This window comes from Sesamum indicum, linkage group LG8 (assembly GCF_000512975.1).
Source record: "Sesamum indicum cultivar Zhongzhi No. 13 linkage group LG8, S_indicum_v1.0, whole genome shotgun sequence".
NCBI lineage: Eukaryota > Viridiplantae > Streptophyta > Magnoliopsida > Lamiales > Pedaliaceae > Sesamum > Sesamum indicum.
Genome location: NC_026152.1, coordinates 15,060,529 through 15,085,500, shown reverse-complemented (window position 1 = coordinate 15,085,500; position 24,972 = coordinate 15,060,529). Strand labels below are relative to the sequence as shown.

Genomic DNA, 24,972 nt, shown 5'->3' with positions numbered 1-24,972 from the left:
TTATAAAACTAGTCGTCGTTGCACCCAATCACCCGAACATATAAAAAAAATATGATATAAGATGAACAGAAAAAAAATATGATAAAAAAGAAAAAAGGTACATTGGAAGAAAAGGAATGTGGGATGAGGTGATAGAGAAAAAATATATTATAATTATAAGTTTATTAAAAATATAGAAATTTACAAAAAAACAAACATGAAGAAATTTGCAAGAGACACATGGAGTATTGGGTGAAAGAAAAGAAATTATAAAATTGTGAGATTATTAATTTTTTTTTAAATTACTATTCTATCCATATTTGTTTTGAAGGGAAGAAATGAATTTTAAGGGTAAATTTTGGTATTAAAAATTAGTACGACAAAAAATTTTCTTTTATAATAATATGAATGCCTGAATGTCGAAAAGATGAACGTAATTATTCCTTTTAAATTAATATTAATATGCAGCAATTTGCAGGAGGATGAAGATACACAGGGGGGAATTGAATTTTACATGTATTCTTACCAAGGATACGCATTTTTGGACAACATTGGGCGTTAACAGCCATATTTCAACATCATGCGATCAGGGGAACTCACTAATACATTTATACACAAAACAATGTAAAAAAATATGTACATAGACAACATGCTTTTTTCTTCTTTGTTGTAAGTGAAGGTAAGTATGTTGATCTATCTTTCCTGCACAAATTCCCCATGAGGACTACTGCTATACACATCCATCTCAGGACAGGTTTACGACTACTCTTCTTGTTTGTCCGACGAAACGAAGGAGTTCAGTATTGGTGTACCTGGCAACAGCATTTGATGTTTTGCTCCGACTTGTTCTGCATATCGTCTGCAATATAACAAGAGGTTGTGAGGAACAAAGAAAGTAGAAACGATGTAAGCTAGTAAGAGGGGCAGCTTAGCATTTGGCCGGAGAGGTCCGAACGAAGCTCCATTTGGTTTTATTATTAAGGTGTTTTTCTTTACTTTTGGAAAATAGAGAGTGAAAGACTTGGTATAGGGACTACCTGTGATTCAAGAGATCAAAGCCAAAGGTAGACTTAAGCAAAATCATCAATCAGTAATTTATACTGGAACTCCGTCGGGCCTTTTGCTGGTTTTGATCCCTTTAATAGCTGCAAACACAAGAATATGACGCTCATGAAAACGTCGACGAGACATCATTAAATACCAAAACGTCTGTTTTGGTTTCTTCGTGGTATGAAAAAAACATATCATGAATGTTTATTTATATTTCTGAGCATTTCAACTTATCTCTATCTTTGTTTCTCTTTCCCCCGAAAACAAAGAAAAACGTGTTCAAATTGGAACCAAAAACACGCCCAAATTCTTCTGAATAAGCTTGAAAAAAGTTGTTTTACACCTACCTTCAGCATAGTCGGGAGCTCCAAAAACTGCAGATCCAGCAACTAATGCATTGGCCCCAGCTTCAATTACCTGCGGATATGATCAAAGTAAGAGTAATGCTATGTTGTGTATTAGTTTGTGTTGCACAAACTGATTGAGAAAAAGAGAAGGCAAAAAGAAGAGATCTTTCGGTTGATAACATTAGCAGTAATCCCTGTCTACATAGATGGCTGACCTTATAAGCGTTTTTAGGACCAACTCCACCATCGACCTCAATCCATGGGTTGACTCCCTGCAAAGCAAACATCAGAATGAGAATGTTTCAGGTGTATCAGGCAAAGATCAAACAGAACCGTATATTATACAACCTTCTCCGAGCACATTCTTCTCAAGTCTGAGATTTTCTTGACTTGGCTCTCGATGAAGCTTTGCCCACCGAAACCAGGGTTTACTGACATAATCAATACCAGATCAACCACTGTTTTTAAATAAAGAAAAACACTAGAAGATGTCAATTCACTTGATGGAACATGGCTAGAGTGAACTGTTCAAATTATAAGAAAGGAAAGAAGAAAGCAAAATTCAATTGAAAGCCTATACTCCAAGAATTTGTTTATGCTTCATTACTTGTTCTTTTTTAAATGTAACAATCATGCTTTTTGTTCCACTTGCAAAGAATATGGAAAAATGCTCAAAGAGATTGCGACATGGGCTCTCAAACTCACCTCTTATTTGTCAATTCTGGAGATGATTACGTCTACATTCCCTCAACTATGGTCAGATTACAGAAACCACCGGTACTAATTCAATAAGTGCAATGGTAGCTTCAGTCACCCATGTTTTCATCACACATATGCCTAGTCATTGAGGTTTTTATTACAATGACATTATTGAGCTGTTATTTGAAGAATTTCATTTCCCCCAAAGTTAGCACATATTCCATGATGACCTCAACGCACAGCTCATCAACTCTGAGAAGCAAACTTCAAAATTTTATTGATATTATCCCTCCATGACACTTGCTGTGCAGAGTTTCATCAGCCAACAAAATACTTAATCTTACCATCGAGAACATATTCTATGGCACTCAAAGGGGTTCCAGGGTTCAGGACAACTCCAGCTTTAGCACCAAGACTCTTGACCTAAATGAAAGCCACCAAGGTAGAATTTGAATGGGATTCGTCACTCTGAAAACGCAATTTTTACATCTAAAACTAGAAGATCCAAACTTTCTCCGCAGCACAAGCATCTAGCTTTTATGTCGAGTAAATCCCAGAAAATATATCACTAAACTAAAAACTCTAGTGAGAGTGTAACTTATGCCAGAAGGTGATACTATAATCTTTTGCTAGCAAACTTGAGAACTTAACTACAAATTGAGACCTTAACCACACTGCTTTGAGTATAGCTTCATCAGTTCTTAATCTTACTTGATTTAAGGTGCGATGCAAATGGATAGTTGAAGATTGTTCACAGTGAATGCTAACTATGTCAGCTCCAGCCTTTATGAAGTCAGGTACCCGCTGCTCAGGTTCCACAATCATCTGCCAAGCTTTCAATCTATGTAAACAAAGGTTTTTCACATAAGAGCAATCCTGAAGTTGATAAGTAAAAAGCTGAACGGTAAAGGTACCAAATGCACATCCAACGGAAGATCTGTGACTGGACGAAGTGCATCAACGACGAGGGGTCCAATCGTAATATTTGGGACAAAGCGACCATCCATCACATCAACATGAATCCAATCACAACCTGCCAACTCTACTGCTTTCACCTACTTATATGACATATAGAACAGTGAAAATCAATAACCCTGTAAAAAGATGTGAATCAGTACTATGTGAAAGCAAATAGTGATGGTTGAGATATTACGGTCGTTGCATGCAAAATGAAATAGTTATCCTTCTAAGATATTGCTAGTGGTTCTGAAAAGAAAAGGTTAGATTAGATAATCTACCTGTTCTCCTAACTTGGCAAAGTTAGCAGAAAGAATAGATGGAGAGACAATGACATTACTTTTCGAGAACTTATCAACCCGAGAGGTTGCCTTCACTACAGTTTTTCTCCTGTATAAAACTGGACAAAATCAGAAAGCCAGCTAAAGCTTTCTGGCCAATACCCAATAAATAAGAAATTCTTTCCCCAAAAAGCACAGAGAAAAAGGAATTCGAACAGGGCGGATCAAGTAAGCTAAGTTTGATTGAAGGCATATTTTCATTTCACCAACAATGTCTGAGGCCCAGATGACAATATAGTCATTGCAGCCAAAAAAAGATGTTAAGAGCTGATAACAGTGGAATTTGAACTGCAAACTTGCCCTGGTTGAAGCAATAAAATCTTTAGTTACAAACATACGTTTTTTAACTCCGATTCGATGAAACAAACAAATTGCTCTTTCTCCCACAAAATGTATGCCGAATTTCTCGCAAAATTATTGAAGATCAAACAAGCATATCCACAAATATAGGAGATTTATCACCCTCTATAACCAGTCTCAATAACAACTAAATCAATATTGAACTTGCAAGCATATCCCCGACACTATATACAATAGAACTAACAACCAAGAATCCTAATAACCAAAAGTCAAGTCCTTCTACATGTGCAAATTTAGAAAGTAATGAGCAATACCATACACTGCAAAAGCCCAAACCCAATCAATACCCAGAGAAAGTTACCCATTTCATGCACACTCAGAATCAATGTAATGAAATCACTTTATACAGGAGGCAAGCCAAGACCCCTTTAACAAAGAACAATTCTCTGTCCAAAATTTACCATCAGGATTCAGAATTGAGCTTCAAGATTCACAAACAACACAGAAAGGTTCGATCTTTACAAAGCATATTCCCAAAATAATTACGTCTTTTTAAAAAGAAAAGAAAAGAAAAGAAAAGTTACATATATATATATATATTACCTTGTAAAAGTGAGTGAATTGGGAGTGGAAAAAGAAGAGTTCTGAGCTTTAAGGCCTCCACCAACTGACTGAACCAAGGTTGATGAACACACAGAAGCAGCTGCGGATGCCATTTTTCTGATATATTTTTGCTTATCAAGTTTGAAGATTCCAATTCTATCGTTTTCGGGCACTGAATCTGAATTCTTGGAACAGAGGTCTCAATGATGGATTGGGTGGAAATAGCTTGTCTTTCCAAGTTCCCTAGAGACAATTAACCAATCTCATTTCGAAGGAGTCCTGGACAAGTAATAAGATGAGACAAAAACAAACCAAAAAGGAAAAGAAAGAAAAGGTAAATCACACTCATGTTTGGGGTAATTATAAATATTTATGTTGATTGACAAATTAAAAATATCATAGACTTTAATCTTTATTAAAAGATGAGTTTATTCCATTAATTTTTATGTTGTACCTATTAAAATATCATTTTAGATTATAAATTATAAATTTATATATATATTTTACAGTTTTTTGAAATATTTTCAAGATTCTCTATTGATTATTTATTTTTTTCACACCTTTAATGTTTTTACATTTTTTATAGAAAAAGTTAATGAAGGTAAAATAATAAATTTTACAATTATTATATAATTCACTTTTATTTTAGAATATATGTATAACTTTTTAAATAATAAAAAAATATTTGTAATTATAATAAATTTCAACTTTTTCACATTCCAACTTTCTATGTCCCTTTATACTATTTCGATGTCTAAATATTTGGCTTTTACGAGCGTCGCCATTTTGTATCTTCCATCCTAATCACCTCATCCTCGTGTCAAGTGAACCATTTGTTTCCTGAGAAGTTTCTTTCCTCATAAACTCTCGAGGTTCATTCTCTTATAAATGTTCCTTCCATCTCAATATGAGTATGCTTTTTTCAGCTGTCTCGCAGATGACGCCAATTGATTCAAGTCAAATACTGCAATCTCTGTGCATGGAGTCACGTTTATCGATCTCTCCGAGCCTACTAAGATGTAAAGTGTGGTTCCTGAGAAAAGAAAAGCACGTTAGACTAATGGGGGGAGTTCCCCAGTTAACACCCTACGACTCTTAAATCAGCCCGATATAGAGATATAATAATATGCATTGGATATATTTAATGCCGGTAGATTGTAATAAATGTGTCTAACATAAATGCAGTGGAAAAATGGTATTTTTAAGGCTAAATGTGCCCACCTGCCTGATCCACGTGGCGTCATTTCAAATCATGAGTTGTCAGAGGATCTATGGTCTAGATTTTGGATCACTAGAGCGCATCGGGCCGCTAGATAGAAAGGTGCAAATCCTGGAATTCTAGTAGTATTTTAACATTGTTGGAGGGTTATTTATATCTTTTTTAGGTGATATGATATACCCCACACCCCATGTCGATGTAGGAAAATTTTAAGCCAAATCGAGCTCGATCTAACCTGAATCAATCATATTTTAGGTCTTAACTTACCCCTTAAATTAATAAATATGTGCTCATACTTACCTCTAAATTAATTGTTGTGTTATGTAGTGTTTTTTGTACCCAATACATTTGGACTAAATCAACTTAAACTTATTTCTTAATTAGAAACATAATATTTTTAGTGTTAAATGTGAATTTCTCCATTACAGTTGCAAATAATGCTAAACGAAAAAGGTCCGTAATTTAGCTCATAATTAACTAAAAAATGATATGATGAACTGCGACCAATATTTGGAGACCCTCATATTCATCAAGAAATTTATGTATATAACACATGAGTTGCTTAAGTCATTTCCTGCGGTGGCAATGTTTTATTCAATACATAATTGTAGATGCGTGATCTTGAGGCATCGCATCATGCTTCAAACAGAGTGATTTATCCAATAGTATACTCATAAACCATGTCTGACAAGTATAAACATATACATACACTTATATTTTCATACATAAATAAGACAATACTACTTGTGTTTCCCAGGTTTACTTACTGCTAATTCTAAATTCTCCGTCGGCCAAAAGATCGTTCTGAGCAGTTAAAACTAGCAAAACCATGATCACTGATCTGCTGTACATGTCCAAATAAACTTAGCCAACGCCAGGCTCTACACCGCATACTAACCGCGGTTTCCGTGACCATGCTCGGCTTGTTTTCCAGACTCGGGATGTTTTTCAAGCACTTGAGATGGCCACCTGTCGGCTGCAGTAGGGTATCGAGCATGCGGTTTACTCACAATGGAAATATGCCTAGGCGTGATTCCTTCATTACCTACCTCTGGATAAGCTTGAATGTTTGGGCAGAAGGTGGCAAGACGTAAAGGATTTACGATTTGTGCTTGCGGTTGTCCAGGTTGCGTTGGAGGGAGCACGAGCAGACCATCACTACTATGTGATGCCGACCCTTGGATCTGGTATTCTGGCGGAACTGTGTTCAGATCTAGTTGCAACTCGGAAACCCTAGACTTGAGCTCCGTCCGCAGTTTCCTGATTTGAGCTTCTAAAGCAGAATTTTCATCTTGTAGCTCATTCTTCTCTACCATCACCTTCGATATATAAACTATAGTAAGAGGACGCCACATAGGTTGATGATGCATTGACATAAGATTCATTTTATGACATCTCGTTATCTTATAATTGAGTCACCATGCAGGCCAGTATGTCGACCAGGACAAATACACAAGATGTTTTTTGAGCTTATAAGATGTTTTAAATAATAATTTATTGAATTGTTTGGATAAAATATGACTATGGAGCTTAGAGCATGTTACTAATGGCAAATTTGTACTTAATTGGAAGAAAATTAAAATAACTTGTCAAGATTTTGAAAATGAGTCGCGAACTCTCTCCTTTTTCTAGAAGAACTTATAGACTCCTATACTTTTGAATCTTATAAGCTATGTTACAACTTATAAACTCAGTCAAACAACACCCTCTAAGTATTTGGATGATTACATAAACAAATGTTGAAATTTGGCCATATTACAAGAAAAGACCCTATATTTTGACAATCACAGTTACACTCGATAGTCATGTTTAACATTATAACTTCGATTTTTCCATCAAGTTTTAGGTGAAATATGTTTGCTGGCTGTGTAGTGTAAGTTTTTCCAAATCAAGGGATTTTTGTATAATACTTGTAAACCTTAAGGGTGCTGGTGGAATTGTCCCTAAATATTTGCAGGAGGCTAATAACATGCTTCACATGAAAAAATTAATTACTGTCGAAGCACTTACATATTGGGACTAGGATAACAAAGCGGCATTTTCTTTTTTCAGACATTCGATCTGAACCAGCATGTCCTTCACCATTCGAGTGGCTTCAATCAACATAGTGGCCTTGCCGTTGTTCTGATCAGATAGGTCTGCAAGAACAAAATTCATTAGGGGATCAGCTTTTGAAGTTGCATCTCTTGTTTGCCAAAATCAAACAGGGCCCAATGCTCGGATGAAAAGTCCTTGTGTTTGGATGGTGGATTGAAAGGTAAATTTTTCAAATTCCTCGTAACAAATCATTTGGATTTGTTTGGATTTCATATTACAAAGGATTTCAAATCCTTCAACATTCATTTTGAACTATCTTGTAGAATATTGCTGAATTTCAAATTCTTTTAATAAGGAATCATTTGAAATCATTTCCTTAAATCATTCCATCCAAATGTAGCCTATAGAAACATAAAATACTGTTTGTTTCACATTAGAAATACAAATGCTACGAGAATCACTTGGAAATTTTCAACATTACCAAGGGAATTCGCTAAAGCAAGAAACAGCTCGTTCAAGTGTTCACGCTTCATCTTCTCTCTCTCAGCCTTGTGAATTCTTTTAGGAACCTTTCCCTTATTCTTCTTGCTAGAAGGACCCCTGCAAAATCGCAGCTTTAAGAGATCACAGAAAAACATGCAAGGTTGCAACTAAATATTGAAAGTGAATTCCAAAAACTAACACTACTTTTTCCTGAATGAAATTTCTGAGAAGCAAAGTTATGTTCTATGAGATTTGTAGTTACAGAATCACGCAAATCTCAGTATGTGCTCATTCAATCATTCTGCTCCAGATTCATGGAAGAAAGTGCTGATAATTTAAAGTTATTGGAATCACAAATCTTTCCTCTCATTTGTTTTAACTGCTTAAACAACATCTATATCATTATTTTTCTTTTTTATAAAGCAGTCATCCATCCTAGTACTACTATTGGTCAAGCACGGTTAAGGTCAAGCCTCTGAGGGGATCCAGTGTACCAGTGCTGGTATGATTACATCATAACATCTATACCAGTTGACCTAGACTCACAGCAGTCCAAAACAAAGTAGACAGATTTCACCAGGACTTATGGATGCTTCTCGTTGATACACCCTCCAACATTGCAACCTCAAGTTCTGTACTAAGGCAGTATCGATACAGTGATTTTTGTCGCAAAGATTTTCCATGTATAAATATGTATGTGAGTTTATGGACATTGAAAGAAAAAATTGAAAAATCATATCTTTCAAATCAAATTTCTGCATCAAATTCACATACTGATTTTCTCCAACAAACACAGAATAAGAAAGGTTCACAACAAACAGCCAATCTAACCACTAAATCTACCAAGTGGCTCAAAGTAATATTCTTTCGTTAACAAACAAACAAAAGCTCAAAAATAAAAATAAAAAAACAAAGTTCAGTATGCTGATATACAGAAAGTAATTTCATCCATGCTTAGCAACATAAACAGGAAGACTGAACCAATCTTGAAAATTCAACACAGAGCACAACACAGGGTTAAAGTATTTACCTGCCCGTCAATGCCTCCATTGCCATTTTCCGTCAATACCAGATTGCATTTACAGTCCCCTGTTAGACAATAACACATGCGAAGTCAGCGGCCGAAAACGCAAAGGCAAACTTACAAGAATGGTGACTGTAAACACACAACCCTGGAAATCAAGACCAACCCAACGAAATAGTTACTTGAATCCTAAACTTTTAACACGGAAACACGTTCGGGGCTTGTTTTGATCAAACAAAGCATCACATAACCAGGTCTTTTGGATCATTTAATCCTCTATGCATCTAAATAAGCAACAAGATTTCAGAAGCAGCCTAATTCATTCAAATGGACAATAAGAGCAAAAGGGAAACTGCTGAAAAGATTAACCAAAACAGTAATCCATACAGTTGCAAGTATTGTTCTCCGACCGAATTCTGTCCACATTAAACAAAACCCTTTTCCCCGAACTGGTTTTAAAATGTAAAAGTAATCCATAAATAGAAGTACGGAAAGTATACTTGAAAAAGATAAAACACACACAACATATGTTCTCACAATCAAACAAGCAAGCGCAACAAAAATTCAATCTTTCCACCTCAAACATGTAACAATCACAACACTAAACTCTTGATTCTTTGTCCCTCATTTCTTGCACTTACACAAAGACAGAAAGAATTGAAAAACTGTAAGTTACTATTCCCAAAGTGAAATTCAACAGGGCAAGAAATACTTCACATAAAAAAAACAAATATGGATAGAAATTATTCCAAGAAATTGATGAGCAAGAACTTACATAGACATATATCTAACTTTGTTGGAAGTCAAAGAGTCGTGTTTTGGTGAAGAAGGAGGAATAATAGCTGCAAAATCTGTATATGGATGTTGAGATTTGAGAGAGTGACAATGGGCGGCGTGTGGCGGGCAGCTGCGGGTAGGAGACACCGAACGAGGACGAGGTTGGATGAGTGCCACGCGGGCATCTCTCTTTTGTCGTTTAGTATCAACACCCACGCTCTGCCTTCGGTGTTTCCACGTGCTTTGACTCTTTTGTCCCTCCATGTCACCTTTATTTACCTCTCCAAAAACAGGTTGGGGAAAAATCAAAATAAATAAATAAATTGACATTTTTTTAAATCAAAATCAAATTATAAAAATTTTATTTTTTATAAAATTAAAAATATGCCTCTCAAAATTACAATTATAAAAGATATTTTACGCAAATGCTTTTGAATTATATTACACTAATGGTCCTTCAAAAGGTGTATCTATAATTTTAGAAAGAGTAGGAGAATTTGTGTAATTAGATCTAATTTCAGGGACATCAATTTAATTTATTCCAAAAAAAAAAGGAGTAGTAACAAATTCGGCATGTGTGTTTAATTAATTTTATATGAAATTCAAAACATTTATATGTTTGTGCGCGATTAATATTTTTTTTTTAAAAAATAAGGTTAAATAAGGAAGAGAAATTATATATTTGGTGAAAAAGTGAAAAGAAAAAAGCATAACAATGTATAGGGGAGAGGGAGGGAAATGGCAAAAACTTAATTGCATTTTTTCTTTAAATGGGGTTAATTTAGTCATTAGATTAAATGCACTCCATGAGTCGTTATTCTAACCCTTCAGATTTAACTCGTTAGACACACACATTTGATGTGTGGATATAATTAAAATTTTATTATATTTATTTAATTGGATGAAAAAAGATATAATAAATAATTAATCCGAGCTAATAAAATGAATTAATTTTAGATGGACATGAATAAGAATTATTTATAGAATTAATTAGTAAGAAATATGGTTATTTGTAGAAGAAATAAATATAAGTGAGAATATTGGGCAATTCATATTTGGACAACCATGATGGTTACTATAGTAGTCTCCTCCTTAATAAATAATACTAGTAAATATGACACATTCTAAATATATGCATAATTTCTAAAATTATTTAAAATATAATATTTATATAAATTGTATTTTTTTTGTAAAAGTATCTCAATATAAATATGTGTGTATATATATATATAAGATAAGAAGTTAATAAAATATTTTTATTTATAAAAAATATTAATAAGCAAAGGTAATATATGATGTTGGAGAAATAAAAAAATGCATGAGGAAAAGAAAAAGATAACTACTGAAAGAATTTTAAAAGATCACTATAAATGAGAAAATTAAAAATAATTAATTTGAATATCATATTGGGATAAATTCCACACTCCAACAAATACCGACTGGTGGCGTGTGGCAGCCACACTCCACAAAGACAAGAAGACCACTCCATGTTGTAGAATGTCAATACTAAAATCTGTTCTCAATTTCTCCCTACCCACAAAAACCATCAGATATTATTAATTGTTATATCATAGAAAATGAAAATTTTGATTTTTTGCTATTCTCAGAAATAATGATTTAAAAAATGCAGTAGAGAATATGTTGGTGCTGCTATTTGTCTTTGCAAAACATATAGAAAAATAAAATTGAACATAACCCACTTTTTTTTTTTTATTATTATCACACGGGAAAAGTAGAGTTACACTCAACGGGCAGACCACCAGAAAAGATTGGACGTCTATGTTTTAATCTGACAGCCAGCCAATATTCTTATAATCAGCAGACGTCCGTTTACACCCACCAAACGTGTTTGGCAAGAATTCGAACCGACATCATAAGTATGAACCTCCGAGCGACAAGCATCGGTGCTAACCAAGATATAAAGTACCAATAAACTTGATCACTGGCATATGAACAAACATATGGTATTGAAAAAAAAAGCTATTTATTGATCACAAACTACTACTTGTAATTTGACAATTTATACAGTAGACTGTCACTTGTAGAAAGCATAGATGGACATCTATGAAATGACCAAAAGGACCTCATCCATCACACTCTTATCATCATACACACATCTTTTTTCTGTGCTAGCTCTATATTTTGCCTGATGCTTTATGTAAGGGAAGAAGGACCTGAAAGTCATAGGAACAGGAGAAAGAATAAATAGTAGTAAAATTTCATCCCAAAATAATGACAAGTCAGGTTGTAATAATGCATCTCGTATTCCATTTAGTATATGTGTTTCGTGGGTATAAAATCCATATTTATCTATATATATATAAGAAAACATTTTATACCAAAGACGTCTATATTTTAGAAGAAATATAAAACACATCATCATCTTATGATATAACCTTCGGATTGGGTTTTGTCACACCAATAAGAGAGAATTCAGGGAATTAGCAATTTAGACAAACCTTTGGAACCACTAGGCTTCTGAACAACCAAGTTTGAATTTCCGAATCTTCATATTTCCATTCACAGCAAGTGCAAGCAAATCGTACTCTTCAACATACCAGAGCTCTGAGACCGTGGCCTGCCATAACCAAGATGAAGTCCAACATCTCACGAGTGCCAAATCATTTATAAAAATCAGTTAAAACATCATGACCAACAAATGTTTCATGGGAATGATGTATTAGTGGTCCAGGACACTGTTTGGATCTTACTGATAATTTCATGTTTAGAATACATCGACTGTCATAGAAAAGCACGTCGATGAACTTACAACTCCTATGGGGTATAGAAAAAAGCGAACATGCGAGCTTATACACATTTCCAGGCATAGATATCTCAAAATCCCATACCACATGGCGTGTATATATGATATGAAATAAAATATGCAATAGAATTTGGGACAGAAAATCCAATCCCCTCAGTGTAAATGTTCGAGTGAATGAGCTCTCGACTAACTTTTCGAATCAAATATGAGGTTGAATCACAAAAGAGATGAGTACCTTTAATCCTCGAATTTGATTGTTCAGTCTGTTTACGAGATCATGAAATATTTGGAGTTCTGAAATCTTACTTTCCTCCTGTACACCAGAAAATAAAGAACAAGAAAAGGAATAAAAACGTGAAAATTGAAATCAAGAATATTATGTGAAGCATATATTTATAAGTGGATGATCAGCTTATATATCGCTTGCAATTTTCCTACATGCTCGATTTTAGACAGTTATGTGAAAAATTGAAAATAAGTTACCACTACCAATACCTCAGGCAACTTGTTAGGGGGGCCTAGAAGCCTTGCAAGTGAAGTATGAAGCATGGCCTCATTATACTGTGACAAAATATAAAGGAACATCAGAATAAACTATCCATCTGAAGAATTATAGATGCTATACCTAGTTGTAAAATACACTGGATGGATAGATGATTTACGAAAACCTCAATTCATAAAAGTAAGGGGTATATGGTAATATCCATACATCCAGTGCACAAAGCACGGGCGTAGCATGAATTTAACCCTATCAGAAAAAGCCTACAAAAATTGTTGAAAGTCTGCTAGGCCAAACTTTTTCACAAACAAATTTTACATGATGACTTTTAGTTATTCGAAATTGAATTAAATAGAAGTTAATTGTTACAGAAAAACAAAGCACCAAAAACAACACGTAAAGGCAGTGGGACTAATTATGAAATTTATGAAGATTCCTGGTGGTGCTGGAAGCAGTATGAGAGAGAAAATTTCTACTAGATAACGATATCAAAGCATGTGTTTCTTATAGGAAAACAGGGAAAACCTCACAATAGGCTATTCAGGTCAGTCAAAGGCAGGACTGTTTAAACCAAATGCAAAATTCATTTACAATGTTGTCAGATTGATGGGCTTGAGGTCAGGAATTCCAAATCCCTAATAACAAATTCTTTGGATTTATTGGCATAATTCCCACATTACAAGAATTTTAAATCTTCCAACTCTTATTTTGAATTATATTTTGTGGAATATTTATATATTTCAAATCCACTTAATATCGGGTCATTTGAAATTATTTCTCCGAATCCTTCATTCAATCCAAACCCATCCATCCAAATGGAGCTTTACAGATTCAAAACCCCAAAATCTCTAAACCTTGTGATCCTACTAGTATAGGATAATAGAGCTCAGGTAGAAATAGGAAGGTAGTATAGGACCACAAAGTAAAGGAGGGTACTTATACTAATTCACTATTTTGCTTTCAAATTCTCCCTGCATGGTGTTCATAGTCAGACAAGATAGATGTTTGCATAACAAGGCATCATCGCTTCATCACAGAATAATAGAAATAGGATATGACAAAAATGTGGAATTGGTCCTTACAAGCTGCTTTTGTGGAGCACGTGGAAGAGCAGCCTTTAATTTAGCACGAATAGTTACGGGATCTGAACCAGAGACCACCTGAGCACAATAAACATGGTCCGATACCATCAGCGAGAAAATTGCTTGAGTACTTTAATAGACAGATGCTTTAAAACTCCCACTGATAGTTCGCTGCAATTTTTAGAATATTTATATAAGTTACCTGCCAACACCCTAGTAGTACGCCAGTTGAGGTTAAAACCACCCGATCCAGGACAATGTGCAATGGGCAGGTGGACTCTGCAACAGCTTTTACGGCATTAGCTTCAGCTTCAATCTGGGACTCAAAGATGCAGTGAGATTACTGTCAGATATGAGAAGAAAGGAATAAAAACTTACTTATTGAGGCCAAAAACATAGATACCTCTGTTTCTGTGGCAGGGACAGGAGCTATGTGATGTGAAGCGTGGAACATGCTAAAATGGTAGAGACTAGAGTTCTGAAACCAGATTGCTAAGCAAAAATCTTATCAACATCCTCAAGATAAATAGAAACCCACATACAATAAAATGCTTTTGTATCCATTAATTAAAGAATTAAGCCAAAATCATCTTCTCAGAGCACGGGCTTTGCTCAACATACCAACAATATAAAATGAATATCCTATCAAACTGTCGGGCTGAAAGAAATGTCTTACCTTTATCAAAGTACGGCAAAAATACATCCTTCACAGCCTTCCTGCATTTATAGCACGCAAAACATGAACATCAAGCATTTATCTGATCAAAAGGAGTTAGGTTACAAACATGACATAGTCAAGTGCGAACTGAAATAAATAGTTGTAAGGGAATACATTAGAAAGACACACTTCTACATTTATAAGCCTTTGAAAGAGACGCGAAGAGGCAGGGATGATTTCTTTTACTAGAGCAGCTATAATTATTTCACATCATCTAGGTTGGTATGTAACAACGGTAAAAGTACAATGCGTGGTTCAAATATGAAGGCTTCAAAAAGAGATGGTTAACATGTTTCCTAATTTCATTAGGTGACTTTTTCAAAAGAATTATAAGCTTAAGTAATCTCTTTTCCGCACCATATTTGTTTTGAGATGGATGATAAAGCCAAGTTGGCACAGACAACAATCATGAACAAGCATGCAAATCATAAGGTGCTAAAATTAGAAAGGAAAGGTCCAACTATGTTCCTATACAAGGTGGCTGATAATCCCCATTTTCAAGTAATCCTTCCCAAGCAGTATCTGAATTGAAAGCCTCACTGATCATTGCCTTTAGTTATCTAAATCATTCAGTGGTTTGACAAACAACTAAGTCATGCAATAAAATTTTAATGTGAATCAACACAACATACTGCAGACTAACTTGCCATTCAGCTTCCAAGAATCCAAATGTACATCTGATTTGTAATCTTAGATTCGGCACTGAAGCAACGGGGAAATAGGTGGAGGACCCACACCAGAAATTCTAAAGCCTACTATTTTTCTCCCAGCAAATATTTGAAAAAATAGTTTACAACATACCAAAATGAGTCCTTACTAAGAAGCCTGTTGTTCACTCCTTTTCAATTGCATAAAACACAACAATTGCTCAAGAATATAACAACTCACGAGATTGGAACAGAGTATTGAGTACTTAAATACAGCACATTCGCTCGCACGGGAGGATCTGCAGACTGCATAAATGGGAACCTTTTGTCATCCAGTTCGAGGAGTCTGAGGGAATTATTCAACAGTTGCTACAAGTCAAATTCTGATACTTTACCTTAAGTATGGGTGTCACAGTTTCATCCTTCAGAGTAAAAAGATCCGACAAGGATATAGACTGAGAGGTTTCCCCTTGTTTAATAAAAACAGCTCCATTCTCCTCCAGATCTTTTGCCATTTTTGAGTAGAGTACTGATCTTTGCTCAGCATGTGAAATTGAAGATCTTCCTACGATTAATCATGCAAGTTATTAACAATACAAAACCATGCTGCTGAACTGCTAGAAATTAAGTTCTCTGCACAGAAACAGTAAAAAAATAAAACAAAGGGAGAAAGGAAATAGAAGTAACAACGAAAAATAGTCTGGTATGTCTTGATCATTTGATAAAACTTTCACACAAAATCTGCAGTGCATCTGGTGCACAGGATTCATACTTCTAAATTGCTCTTTCAATTATAAATGAAATGGAATGTTAATTATCAAATTTTAAATGGAAATTTCAATTCCTCAATGCATGGAGTAACTCATATTAGGACTCCAGAAAGAAAAATATAGTTTTAGCACTAAACTGAACCACTATTTAGGAGATTTTTTTAAATCTCATCATCTCAATCAACTTTCTGAGGCAAATCCCATAATCTAAGACAGTTTCCCACTTAAGCTTGCATTTCCTGACACAGAATCACATGTCAAAATTGAAGTATGTTTAACTCAAAAGGAAACATGATAAGAACTCGTCTAATTCTAATTCTAAGACTTCTCAATTTCACACTCCCACAAGGTCTAACAGCTTACTTGGATTCCACCACATCATGTCAGCATAAAATAAATGCATTATTTTAAATGATTTCGCTTCATCTTCAGCATGCTCATCAACTTTGAGAGGCCAATTCTACAATCAGGTTTTAACCATCAGAATCTAGTTACATAAAAGCAATATATTTTAGCTTCAATATTTGAACAACCAGGGAGTACAAACTGAAGATTAATGACAAATGTATAGTATTGATGGGAGAGTATCAAGTTTGTTAATCATACACAGCATACCACAGAAGCACTACATTTAATTTTGCTCGACTCTTTTCGGACTCACTTAAACTTGGTTCATCAAACAAATCAGCAAAGCTTAGACATTTTAAGCTTATTAACCATATAAACCGGCATAACTCAAGCTCAAAGCCAAGATAGCATCAAGATAAACTGCTACTAAAGATCCTATAGAAAATAGCTCGGAAAAACCTGGAAACACTTTTTTCTTTCTCCTTGTCATGCCTTAACGGTAAAGATTTTTCGGCAGAAAACAACCGGAAATTCAAGATTTATATTGTGCATGGATTATACAGAGCTGCTGCAGATCAATCACAACAATTAATTCAGTAAACAATACTACTATTCTCCTCAAAACCAAGAATTTCTGTGGTTAATACTCTGGAAAACCTTTAGATAATAAGTTGAGGTGGAAATAGTCAAATCCCAACTGCATAAAATAAATAAACAATCAAACAAACAAAAAAAACAAATAAATCTTTCCATCTTTACCGCCACCAGAAGCAGCTTCCCAGCACGACCCTTTCACCAATTTCAAGAAACATAACCACAAGACACCAAAGCTCACTCAAAGCGTAATCCACAACCAAGATTCAGGCACTAATTACCTAACTACCAAAACAGACAATAAGGAAATATCCTATTACCAGAAATTGTGGGTCGATGAGAATTGGCGTTCTCATGGGATGAAGAATTGCGCAGTGCCATCTGGAAAAAACAGTAAAAAGTAAGAACGCAGATTAACCAGATTACAGTAATCTTCACAGAGCGATCCCATGTGTTCTTGATTATCCCTTTGGCCATTACTCTGCAAAGGGATCGCCAAAATCTCGCATTTACTGATCTTTAATCATTAGGACCTTCGAAAATCTTTACTATAAATGGGTTCCTTTCGGTTTCCAGCTTGAATCGTTGGTAACTTTCCAGCTCGAAGTATAGAAGCTTCAGCAATTCCGCGTGTCCTTATGGGGTAAAAGTAAATAGTAAGGATGAATTTACTCCTCGGAATCTAGTGACTGTTCTCTCTACATTATACACCTTCTCTTTTTTTTTTTAAAAAAAAAAGTGAAAATTTAATGTACATGTTTTATTATTAATTCTTTGAAATAGTGGTAAAAAAGAATAATTAATTAGCACTAACTAAATTAATACTATTTATTAATATAATTTGACAAAAATCCCACATTTTATGATTTTTAGCATTTTCAGGTCAATAAGTATATATTGTTATTATAAAGTTTCAGCAAATACTACAAATTCTCTGGATAAACTTCCAATAACTTTATAATATTATTAAAAAATATGTAAATTCAATTTTTAACTTTATAATATTATTAAAAAATATTTAAATTAAACTTTTCTTGGGGGGGGGGGGTGAGATTTGAAATTTATAAAATTTTATATTTTATACTAAAATTATTTTTCAAATTTATAAGATTATAAAACTTATACTAGAATGAAAATTCTTGCTTCACCTCACCTAATCTTGGGCTAAAGACAAAGAGCTTGGCACAGTTTTCTGGCCCATAATTGAGAACCCAAGTTAAAAATGTCAAGCTACAATTTTAAAATTGTGGCTAATCCTTTTATAATATAATCATTAATAATAAAAAATTATGCATAAAATTATTATCGTAGACAATTATTAATGCACCTATAATGAAAAAATTAATGATAACACAAACATAGTAATAATAAATTATTTATTATTATTAGATTGTTACTATATACACATCATTTATTTATTTTTATTTAATAAATGATCCTAAAAAAAAAAAAACGTATGTATCATTTACCACATTGTGAATCTTTCCCACAGTTAAGAGAAAAAGAAAAGCTCTATACTAAGCATGCACTATAAAAAAAGAGAATGAAATCGCAAAATTTTAAAAATACAAAATCAAAATAATATTCTAAAAAATTAAAAGATAAAATCACCAAATGAAATAAGATACGGAAGTAAAAGCACATTTAAGCCTACTTATAATTACAACAATGCTTGAGGTGTATATTATTTATAATTTTTCAAGTAAATGAAAGAAATATTTATGTAATTTAAATATAACTTAAAAATCGAGGGTGGATGTAATTTATGATATAATTAATAAACTTTAGGTGAGAAGTTAGAAGTTGTACTCTCAACTACTGTTTAAAAGTGGGGCAGGTGGGAGAGTAGTAATAATGTTGATGAGGCGAGTGATACTGTGTATGCTCATGCCTCATGCACCTACAAATCTCTTACTCTTTACCATCTACCTACAGCTATGAAAGCATAGCATGTGGGTAAAATTCTACTGCTCTTTACTATCTCTAGCTACTACAAATTCAACTGCTTCCTTCAATCATGCATGTTTTTACCCTTATCAAAAAATAAATAACGATTTACCTTTCTATACTTTTTAAAATACAATAATTTATCTTTTTATAATTTTTAAAATAAAGTAATTTACCTCACTGTATAAGGAGGTAAATTGCTCCATTTTAAAAAGTACACTGGATAAATTGCTATAATTTTTTCATAAGGGGGTATGTACTCATTCAGGGAGATAAATTGCTATTCACCTGTTTTAATAGTAATAATTCTTTTGTAAAAGTTATCACTATAAACAATTAGTGACGTCTATATAGTGATAATATATGCTTGTGTTGTTACTAGTTGTCTATAACAACAACTTTGTGCTCGATTCTTGTCAGTAACAAATAAATTATGACAAGATTAAAATTATTATCATAATATATATATATATTTGGTGATAATTGAAGTTGAGTGGAGACGAGTTTGGATGAGTTAATAGTTTTGTGGTGGGTTGAGTTAGGTACGTTAAAAATGCATAGTGAGTGAAGTTGTACAAGTCTTACTATGTGTGGTACGAATAGAGGGCATCCTTCAATCTGTCTCAGTCAGGTTAATTGCATGGAGTCTAGTTAAATTAATATATAGTTGGATAAATTGGACATGTCGTGATACAACAAGTTTGATTGAATTAATTGTTAAATAAAATAGATGTACAGTTATAGGGATGGGTTCAACTGTGGATGTTAATAGTCAAATATCGGAATAAATTAGGTTGAGTTGAAGTTGTGACTTGGGAGGATTATGGTTTACGTGGAAGGAGTTAAAAACTCGAAAATTATAATTTGATGGATTTAAAATTAAGTTTTTTACGTCAATAATTAAAACATCATTGTGTTCGGTTAATTTCATATTAATGATAATACATTATAAATTCTTAAACTCGATTTATTTTTTGAGTCATTATAGAGGATTTATCCAAATTATCTATTTGAATGTTGCCAGAAAACTTCCATGATTCCAAATTTCAGGTAAACACCACCCTTCATGAGCATATAACTTCCCAGAACTCACTAAAAGTACCCCTTCAAGAAGTGGTCGGGCACAAGATTTTAGTATGGAAATTCTCATGTTAGAATCTTGGGTGAATGTGTATTAGGTGCGTGAACGTTTCAAAAAAAATAAAAAATAAAATCAAGAATTGATCCTTTAAAATGTATATTTGTCTTTTTTAATGATTAATCAACTTGACATTCGTGCTTATATTCTTACATCTAAGTAATTAAAACAAAACAGCAAGAACGTCACAATCAGCCCCAATCCTCGACATAAAAACACCCACAAAAAGCTAATAGTAAGACGGATTAGCAACATGGAATCGGATTAAGTGATCATTCAGAAAGCGAAATTAGCCAAAAACAAACGTAGTTCCAAAGTAGTTAGAGGGAGCCCCAAACGCTGCCGACTAGTTAGTTCAAAGCTCCCAAAGAGAAGACAAGAAATCTCATACTAATTTTCAGGTTGCAAGATCTCATGGAAATGGGACCAGTTTGGTTGTACAGTTTTGGTTCCAACCCATGTGACATTTCGGTACGACCATATGACAAATTCTATTGTCAATATTATGATGAATGGGCATCAGTATCACCCCCAACAACATTGCACATTAAAGGCCTGGTAAAATAGACGGTGTTTAATGGATCCCTACCCACTTGCATCAAAATGCCCAACTGCTTTTCTTGGATGTTTCACCACTTGTTTATATTTTTTTTTTATTAGACAGACGAGGGTCGATCAGTGTAGCAATTCCACTTGAATGTTCTCTGTATAAAAACTTGGGATCGGACCGTAACTGTTTTTTAAATAATGGGTTTTGTTATATTTTCACTGTAAATGATGGATTTTGATATAATCTCACTGAAAGTCACCGGTCTGGTTATAGTTCTTAACTTGCTGCAAACTGTTGGCAGATCGACAAATTCAAATGCGTAAAAAATAACGAATACTGTAAAAATTTAAGATTAAGTTGTAACTGTTAATTAAATGATGAGTTTTACTGAATTGCGAATTTGATTGAAGTTTTTTACTACAAACCATTGACAAATAACTTCAAACACAAAAAAATATCATGGAAAAGTAATAGGTCAGATCAAGTGAAGTGCAGTCCAGAAAGTCCTTCTGTTTGTTTGAGTTTGTTTTTCTCATTTTAGTGGCCCACACTTGAAATGGACTGTGATAATTTTGCTGGAGGAAGAAGTATTGAAGAGAAGAAAGAATCGCAACGATTTTCTATCACACTTTAGTGTCACATCAATATAATATATAATTTATATGAATCATTTTTTATAATTAAATTAAATTATAATAAGGTCGAACTTTGTGTTAGAAAAGTAGCTAACTAGACGAATCATGTAATCATACAGACTCCAATATAATATTAAAAACACTAAAAAACTATAATTATATTATCCCATTTATGATTATACTATAGTCCCAATTAACTATGCCAACTAAAAATTCTTTTGATGGGGAGACATGGAAACAACATGTGGCATAGAAAAAAATAGAAAAAAAAAAAACACTTAAAGATTCTTGATATTTCTAATAACTGAGAACTAATCATTCAGAGAGCCCATTGACAGATGGGCCCACAGAACTTCAACGGTCCTGATCAATTACTAAGTGAGCTAGCCCAGTGGGTCCAGCAACACCCACCACCGATCTTCATGGCGCCAGCTTTACCTTCTTCTTCTATTATAATACACAGGCAATTTCCGGCATGTGGGCCTCACCACCTGAGAAGCTGATAAGGTATGGGCCCCCACGCAGCCCAATTACCAGCCCATCCTCTCCAACACTAAAAAATATTATTTTTAGAAAAAAAAAAGTAAAAATGACAGTCCGATTTTTTTTTATTTTTAAATTTTAAATTGATATTTTATCTTTATTTCTACATATATATTATATATCCTAAAAATTTTATTTAAATAAATTAATGTATACATATTTAGATCGAAATAATAGATGAAATACTAATTTATAATAATAAAAATTGAAGCAGTAAAAATTAAAGAACCCTCGAATTTCATGATCCAATGCTTAAGGAATAATATATAGTAGTGTGACTATTTCATTTCCCCTGCTACTGCATTGGTGGTGTACAATGTAAGGGTCGGTCCCAACATAGTTTGAATGTGTAATGATGAGATAGTCAAAAGTTAATTACTCTAGAAGTTGGAGATGATGCTTGGTTTACTTCCAATACTATATATTAACAAAAAGTATGCATCTTTAATTAGGGGTCAAGATATTCCATTTGTATCTATGCTCTAGGTTACTTTTAGTAAGTTAAGAGAATAGGTTGTTTTTACTGTATATGTATCTTATTGAGTTAAACTTAAATCATCTGAAGAAACTGTAAAGAAAGACGAAAAACTCACCAGTATTGAGGACTTGTGATTGGAAGTAATTAACGTTGTTTTTTATACACATGTATATAGTTCAATGATATTCAAATTATTAAGAAAAGATCGCAGTTATAGTCGTTTGTGTTGTATGTGCATCAAATTGTGATGAATTCAAGTTATTTGAGTCGAAGAAGGAAAAAATAGTAAGAAGTAATAATGAGTTTATAGTATAGTTATCTGGTTCAGTAAAATTTAAATCATATGAAGAAATAATATGGAAGAAGAAAAGTGGTGGAGAATGGAAAAGGGAGACTAGTAATTTGCAAGTTAATGGGAATTGTTTATATATATGTAGCATATATAATGCAAAATCAAATCATAGAATTACATTTATCTCTTGGGGAAAAAGGGAAAAAAAGAAGAACAAAATCAAGAATGCACAAAGCAATAGTGATAAGATATTGTGTGACAAAGAAAAGGGGTAGAAAAATCAAATGTGACTTTTCAAAAAAACAAAGGGGGGAAAAAGGAACAACCAAATTGTAATCCCAATTGTTAAAAATATTGGCTTCCCCAAACCCTAAATTCCCAAATATTAATCACACAAAAAATTAGGACCACATCAAGAAAAGGAAAAATAATAGAAAATCCAAAAGAAGAAAACCTCAATTTTAGGACAAATTAATCAAACCTCACGTGTGTGTTTTACACATCAAACTACACAAACATCATTCAGGAATGGTGGCTGGCGGCGTCGTGCCGATCGTCGCCCCCTCCTCCGCCGTGTGACCCACTCGCCTGAGAATCCGACACTCCACTGCCTCCAGTCCGATATGGGTTCAGCCCAGCGAGCATGCCCAGTTGCCCTTCTCCCAACCCATTACCGCCACCGCCGCCGCCGCCCAATTGTTGGCTGGGCAACAACGCGACGGGTGCCGGAAAATTCATAAAATGCAATCCGCTAGACATAGTTCCTCTATACAAAGCAGCAGCAGCGGCGGCACTGCTATTATTGATATTAACAGAAGGGAATGTCCATATTGGATCGCCACCCATGACTTGATTGTTATTCGAATTCGCCACCATCCAAAAATTCGCCGGAATCGAAGCGTGGCTCGCCGGCATGGCTCCGGCGCTCGACTGCAGCAAATAGCTTCCAATCTGGTGATGCTGCGGTTGTTGCAGCTCCTGCTCCGCCCTGCGCTTCCGCCCTAAGCTCTCCTCCGTCTCAGTTAAGTCCAAAGTGTTTTCCCGCATTTCCTGCTTCGCTTGCATCAGACTAGGGTTTAAGTTCGCCGCCTGAAAATTCAACAGCGTGGTGGAAGAGCTCTCCGACGACAACCCAATACCCGGAAAAAGCCCCCGGCGCTGTGGCATCGTGTAATTCGGATTGAAATACGTAGATCTTAGCTGAGATGGCACCGACATGCTTGAGCCGGAACTACGCAGAGAGATGTTGAGAGAAGTAAAGTTCGCGGGAATCGTACCGGTACCTGTTGCCGCGATGACGGCTGGCTCGGCCTGTTGGAGGAGCTCGCCATCGGACTTGTGGCCGAGCTCGCGGGTGAGCTGAAAAACCCTAGCAGCGCAGAGTGCCGGCATGCGAATGCGCCGCCCGCGTCCGTCAACCTTCGTGTGGCGATCTTTGGTTGATGTGCGCTTGGGGGGTGGCTTCTTGGATGGCTCTGCGGCAGTAGTGGCGGCGATTTGGAGGCTGGAGGAGGCGGAAGTAGTTGATCGAGGAGTGGTGCTAGTACTAGGGTTTGATGAGATGTCGGCAGAGATGGCGAGGGAAGGGTAGGCGGAGCTGGTGGATTCGTCTTCTTTCTTCTCGAGCAATTGGAAAGGGAAGTTGGGGCGGCCGTGGTGGTGGTGGTGGTGGTGATGGTGGCGATGGAGGTGGAGATGATCATCACCTCCTTCCATGATCACATTAGAGATATAAGAGAAAAATGGAAAGTATTATAACCCCACTTTCTTAAAAAACCTAGCTTTCTCCATTCTTTTCTTTATGAGAAAAAATAATAATGGATATATAGAATTGTAGACCCTTAATTTTGATACTATTTGTGTAAAAAGAAAAAATTAAGGGGGGGAAAAAAGATTAATGCTAATTATTGTGTCTTTTTTTCTTCTATCTTTTTGGAATGGTGCCCTGTAATTCCTATCACATTCTATGTGTTTTTTTTGCTTCAACAATGGAAGAGAGAGAGAGAGAGGATAAGAGAGGAGGACAAGCTTTAAGCAACAAAGATAATGAGTGGAAATTATATGGGGTGAGCTTTAAAAAGCAAAAAAAAAAAAAAAAAAAATGATCAAAGGGGGAAAAAGGAAAATATGTGCTTTTGTTGGGGTCTTTTT

The 24,972-nt window shown here is 34.7% G+C and overlaps 3 protein-coding genes and 1 long non-coding RNA gene across 7 annotated transcripts; all 4 read right to left on the bottom strand.

Annotated features, from left to right (window-relative positions):
• On the bottom strand, nucleotides 479-4,562 carry LOC105168805 (ribulose-phosphate 3-epimerase, chloroplastic). Of its 2 annotated transcripts, none has more exons than XM_011088960.2 (10): nucleotides 4,277-4,562; nucleotides 3,314-3,422; nucleotides 2,990-3,130; nucleotides 2,787-2,900; nucleotides 2,420-2,498; nucleotides 1,725-1,834; nucleotides 1,592-1,648; nucleotides 1,377-1,446; nucleotides 1,017-1,124; nucleotides 479-838 (listed from the first exon to the last, which is right to left on the bottom strand). In XM_011088960.2, the coding sequence occupies exons 1-9, from the start codon at nucleotides 4,387-4,389 to the stop codon at nucleotides 1,075-1,077; spliced, it is 843 nt and encodes a 280-aa protein (XP_011087262.1). In that variant the 5' UTR covers nucleotides 4,390-4,562; the 3' UTR covers nucleotides 479-838; nucleotides 1,017-1,074. The 2 variants fall into 2 exon arrangements, with proteins under 2 accessions (XP_011087262.1, XP_011087263.1); XM_011088961.2 differs by having other exon boundaries at nucleotides 1,725-1,807.
• On the bottom strand, nucleotides 6,133-9,980 carry LOC105168804. Its single transcript, XR_848355.2, has 5 exons — nucleotides 9,815-9,980; nucleotides 9,046-9,104; nucleotides 8,014-8,132; nucleotides 7,506-7,633; nucleotides 6,133-6,814 (listed from the first exon to the last, which is right to left on the bottom strand). It is a non-coding gene; the product is annotated as a transcription factor bHLH47 (long non-coding RNA).
• Nucleotides 11,597-17,886, bottom strand: LOC105168803. Of its 3 annotated transcripts, XM_020695577.1 has the most exons (12): nucleotides 17,559-17,700; nucleotides 17,104-17,212; nucleotides 15,922-16,091; nucleotides 15,768-15,832; nucleotides 14,838-14,878; nucleotides 14,565-14,653; nucleotides 14,364-14,477; nucleotides 14,162-14,239; nucleotides 13,076-13,141; nucleotides 12,816-12,893; nucleotides 12,276-12,394; nucleotides 11,597-11,990 (listed from the first exon to the last, which is right to left on the bottom strand). In XM_020695577.1, the coding sequence occupies exons 2-11, from the start codon at nucleotides 17,132-17,134 to the stop codon at nucleotides 12,287-12,289; spliced, it is 840 nt and encodes a 279-aa protein (XP_020551236.1). In that variant the 5' UTR covers nucleotides 17,135-17,212; nucleotides 17,559-17,700; the 3' UTR covers nucleotides 11,597-11,990; nucleotides 12,276-12,286. The 3 variants fall into 3 exon arrangements, with proteins under 3 accessions (XP_020551236.1, XP_011087259.1, XP_011087261.1); XM_011088957.2 differs by lacking the exon at nucleotides 17,104-17,212 and having other exon boundaries at nucleotides 17,559-17,886; XM_011088959.2 differs by lacking the exon at nucleotides 17,104-17,212 and having other exon boundaries at nucleotides 15,922-16,087; nucleotides 17,559-17,696.
• LOC105168802 (transcription factor TCP14) lies at nucleotides 23,164-24,841 on the bottom strand. The gene has a single exon (XM_011088955.2). It carries the CDS (start codon nucleotides 24,535-24,537, stop codon nucleotides 23,344-23,346), a length of 1,194 nt encoding a protein of 397 aa, XP_011087257.1. The 5' UTR covers nucleotides 24,538-24,841; the 3' UTR covers nucleotides 23,164-23,343.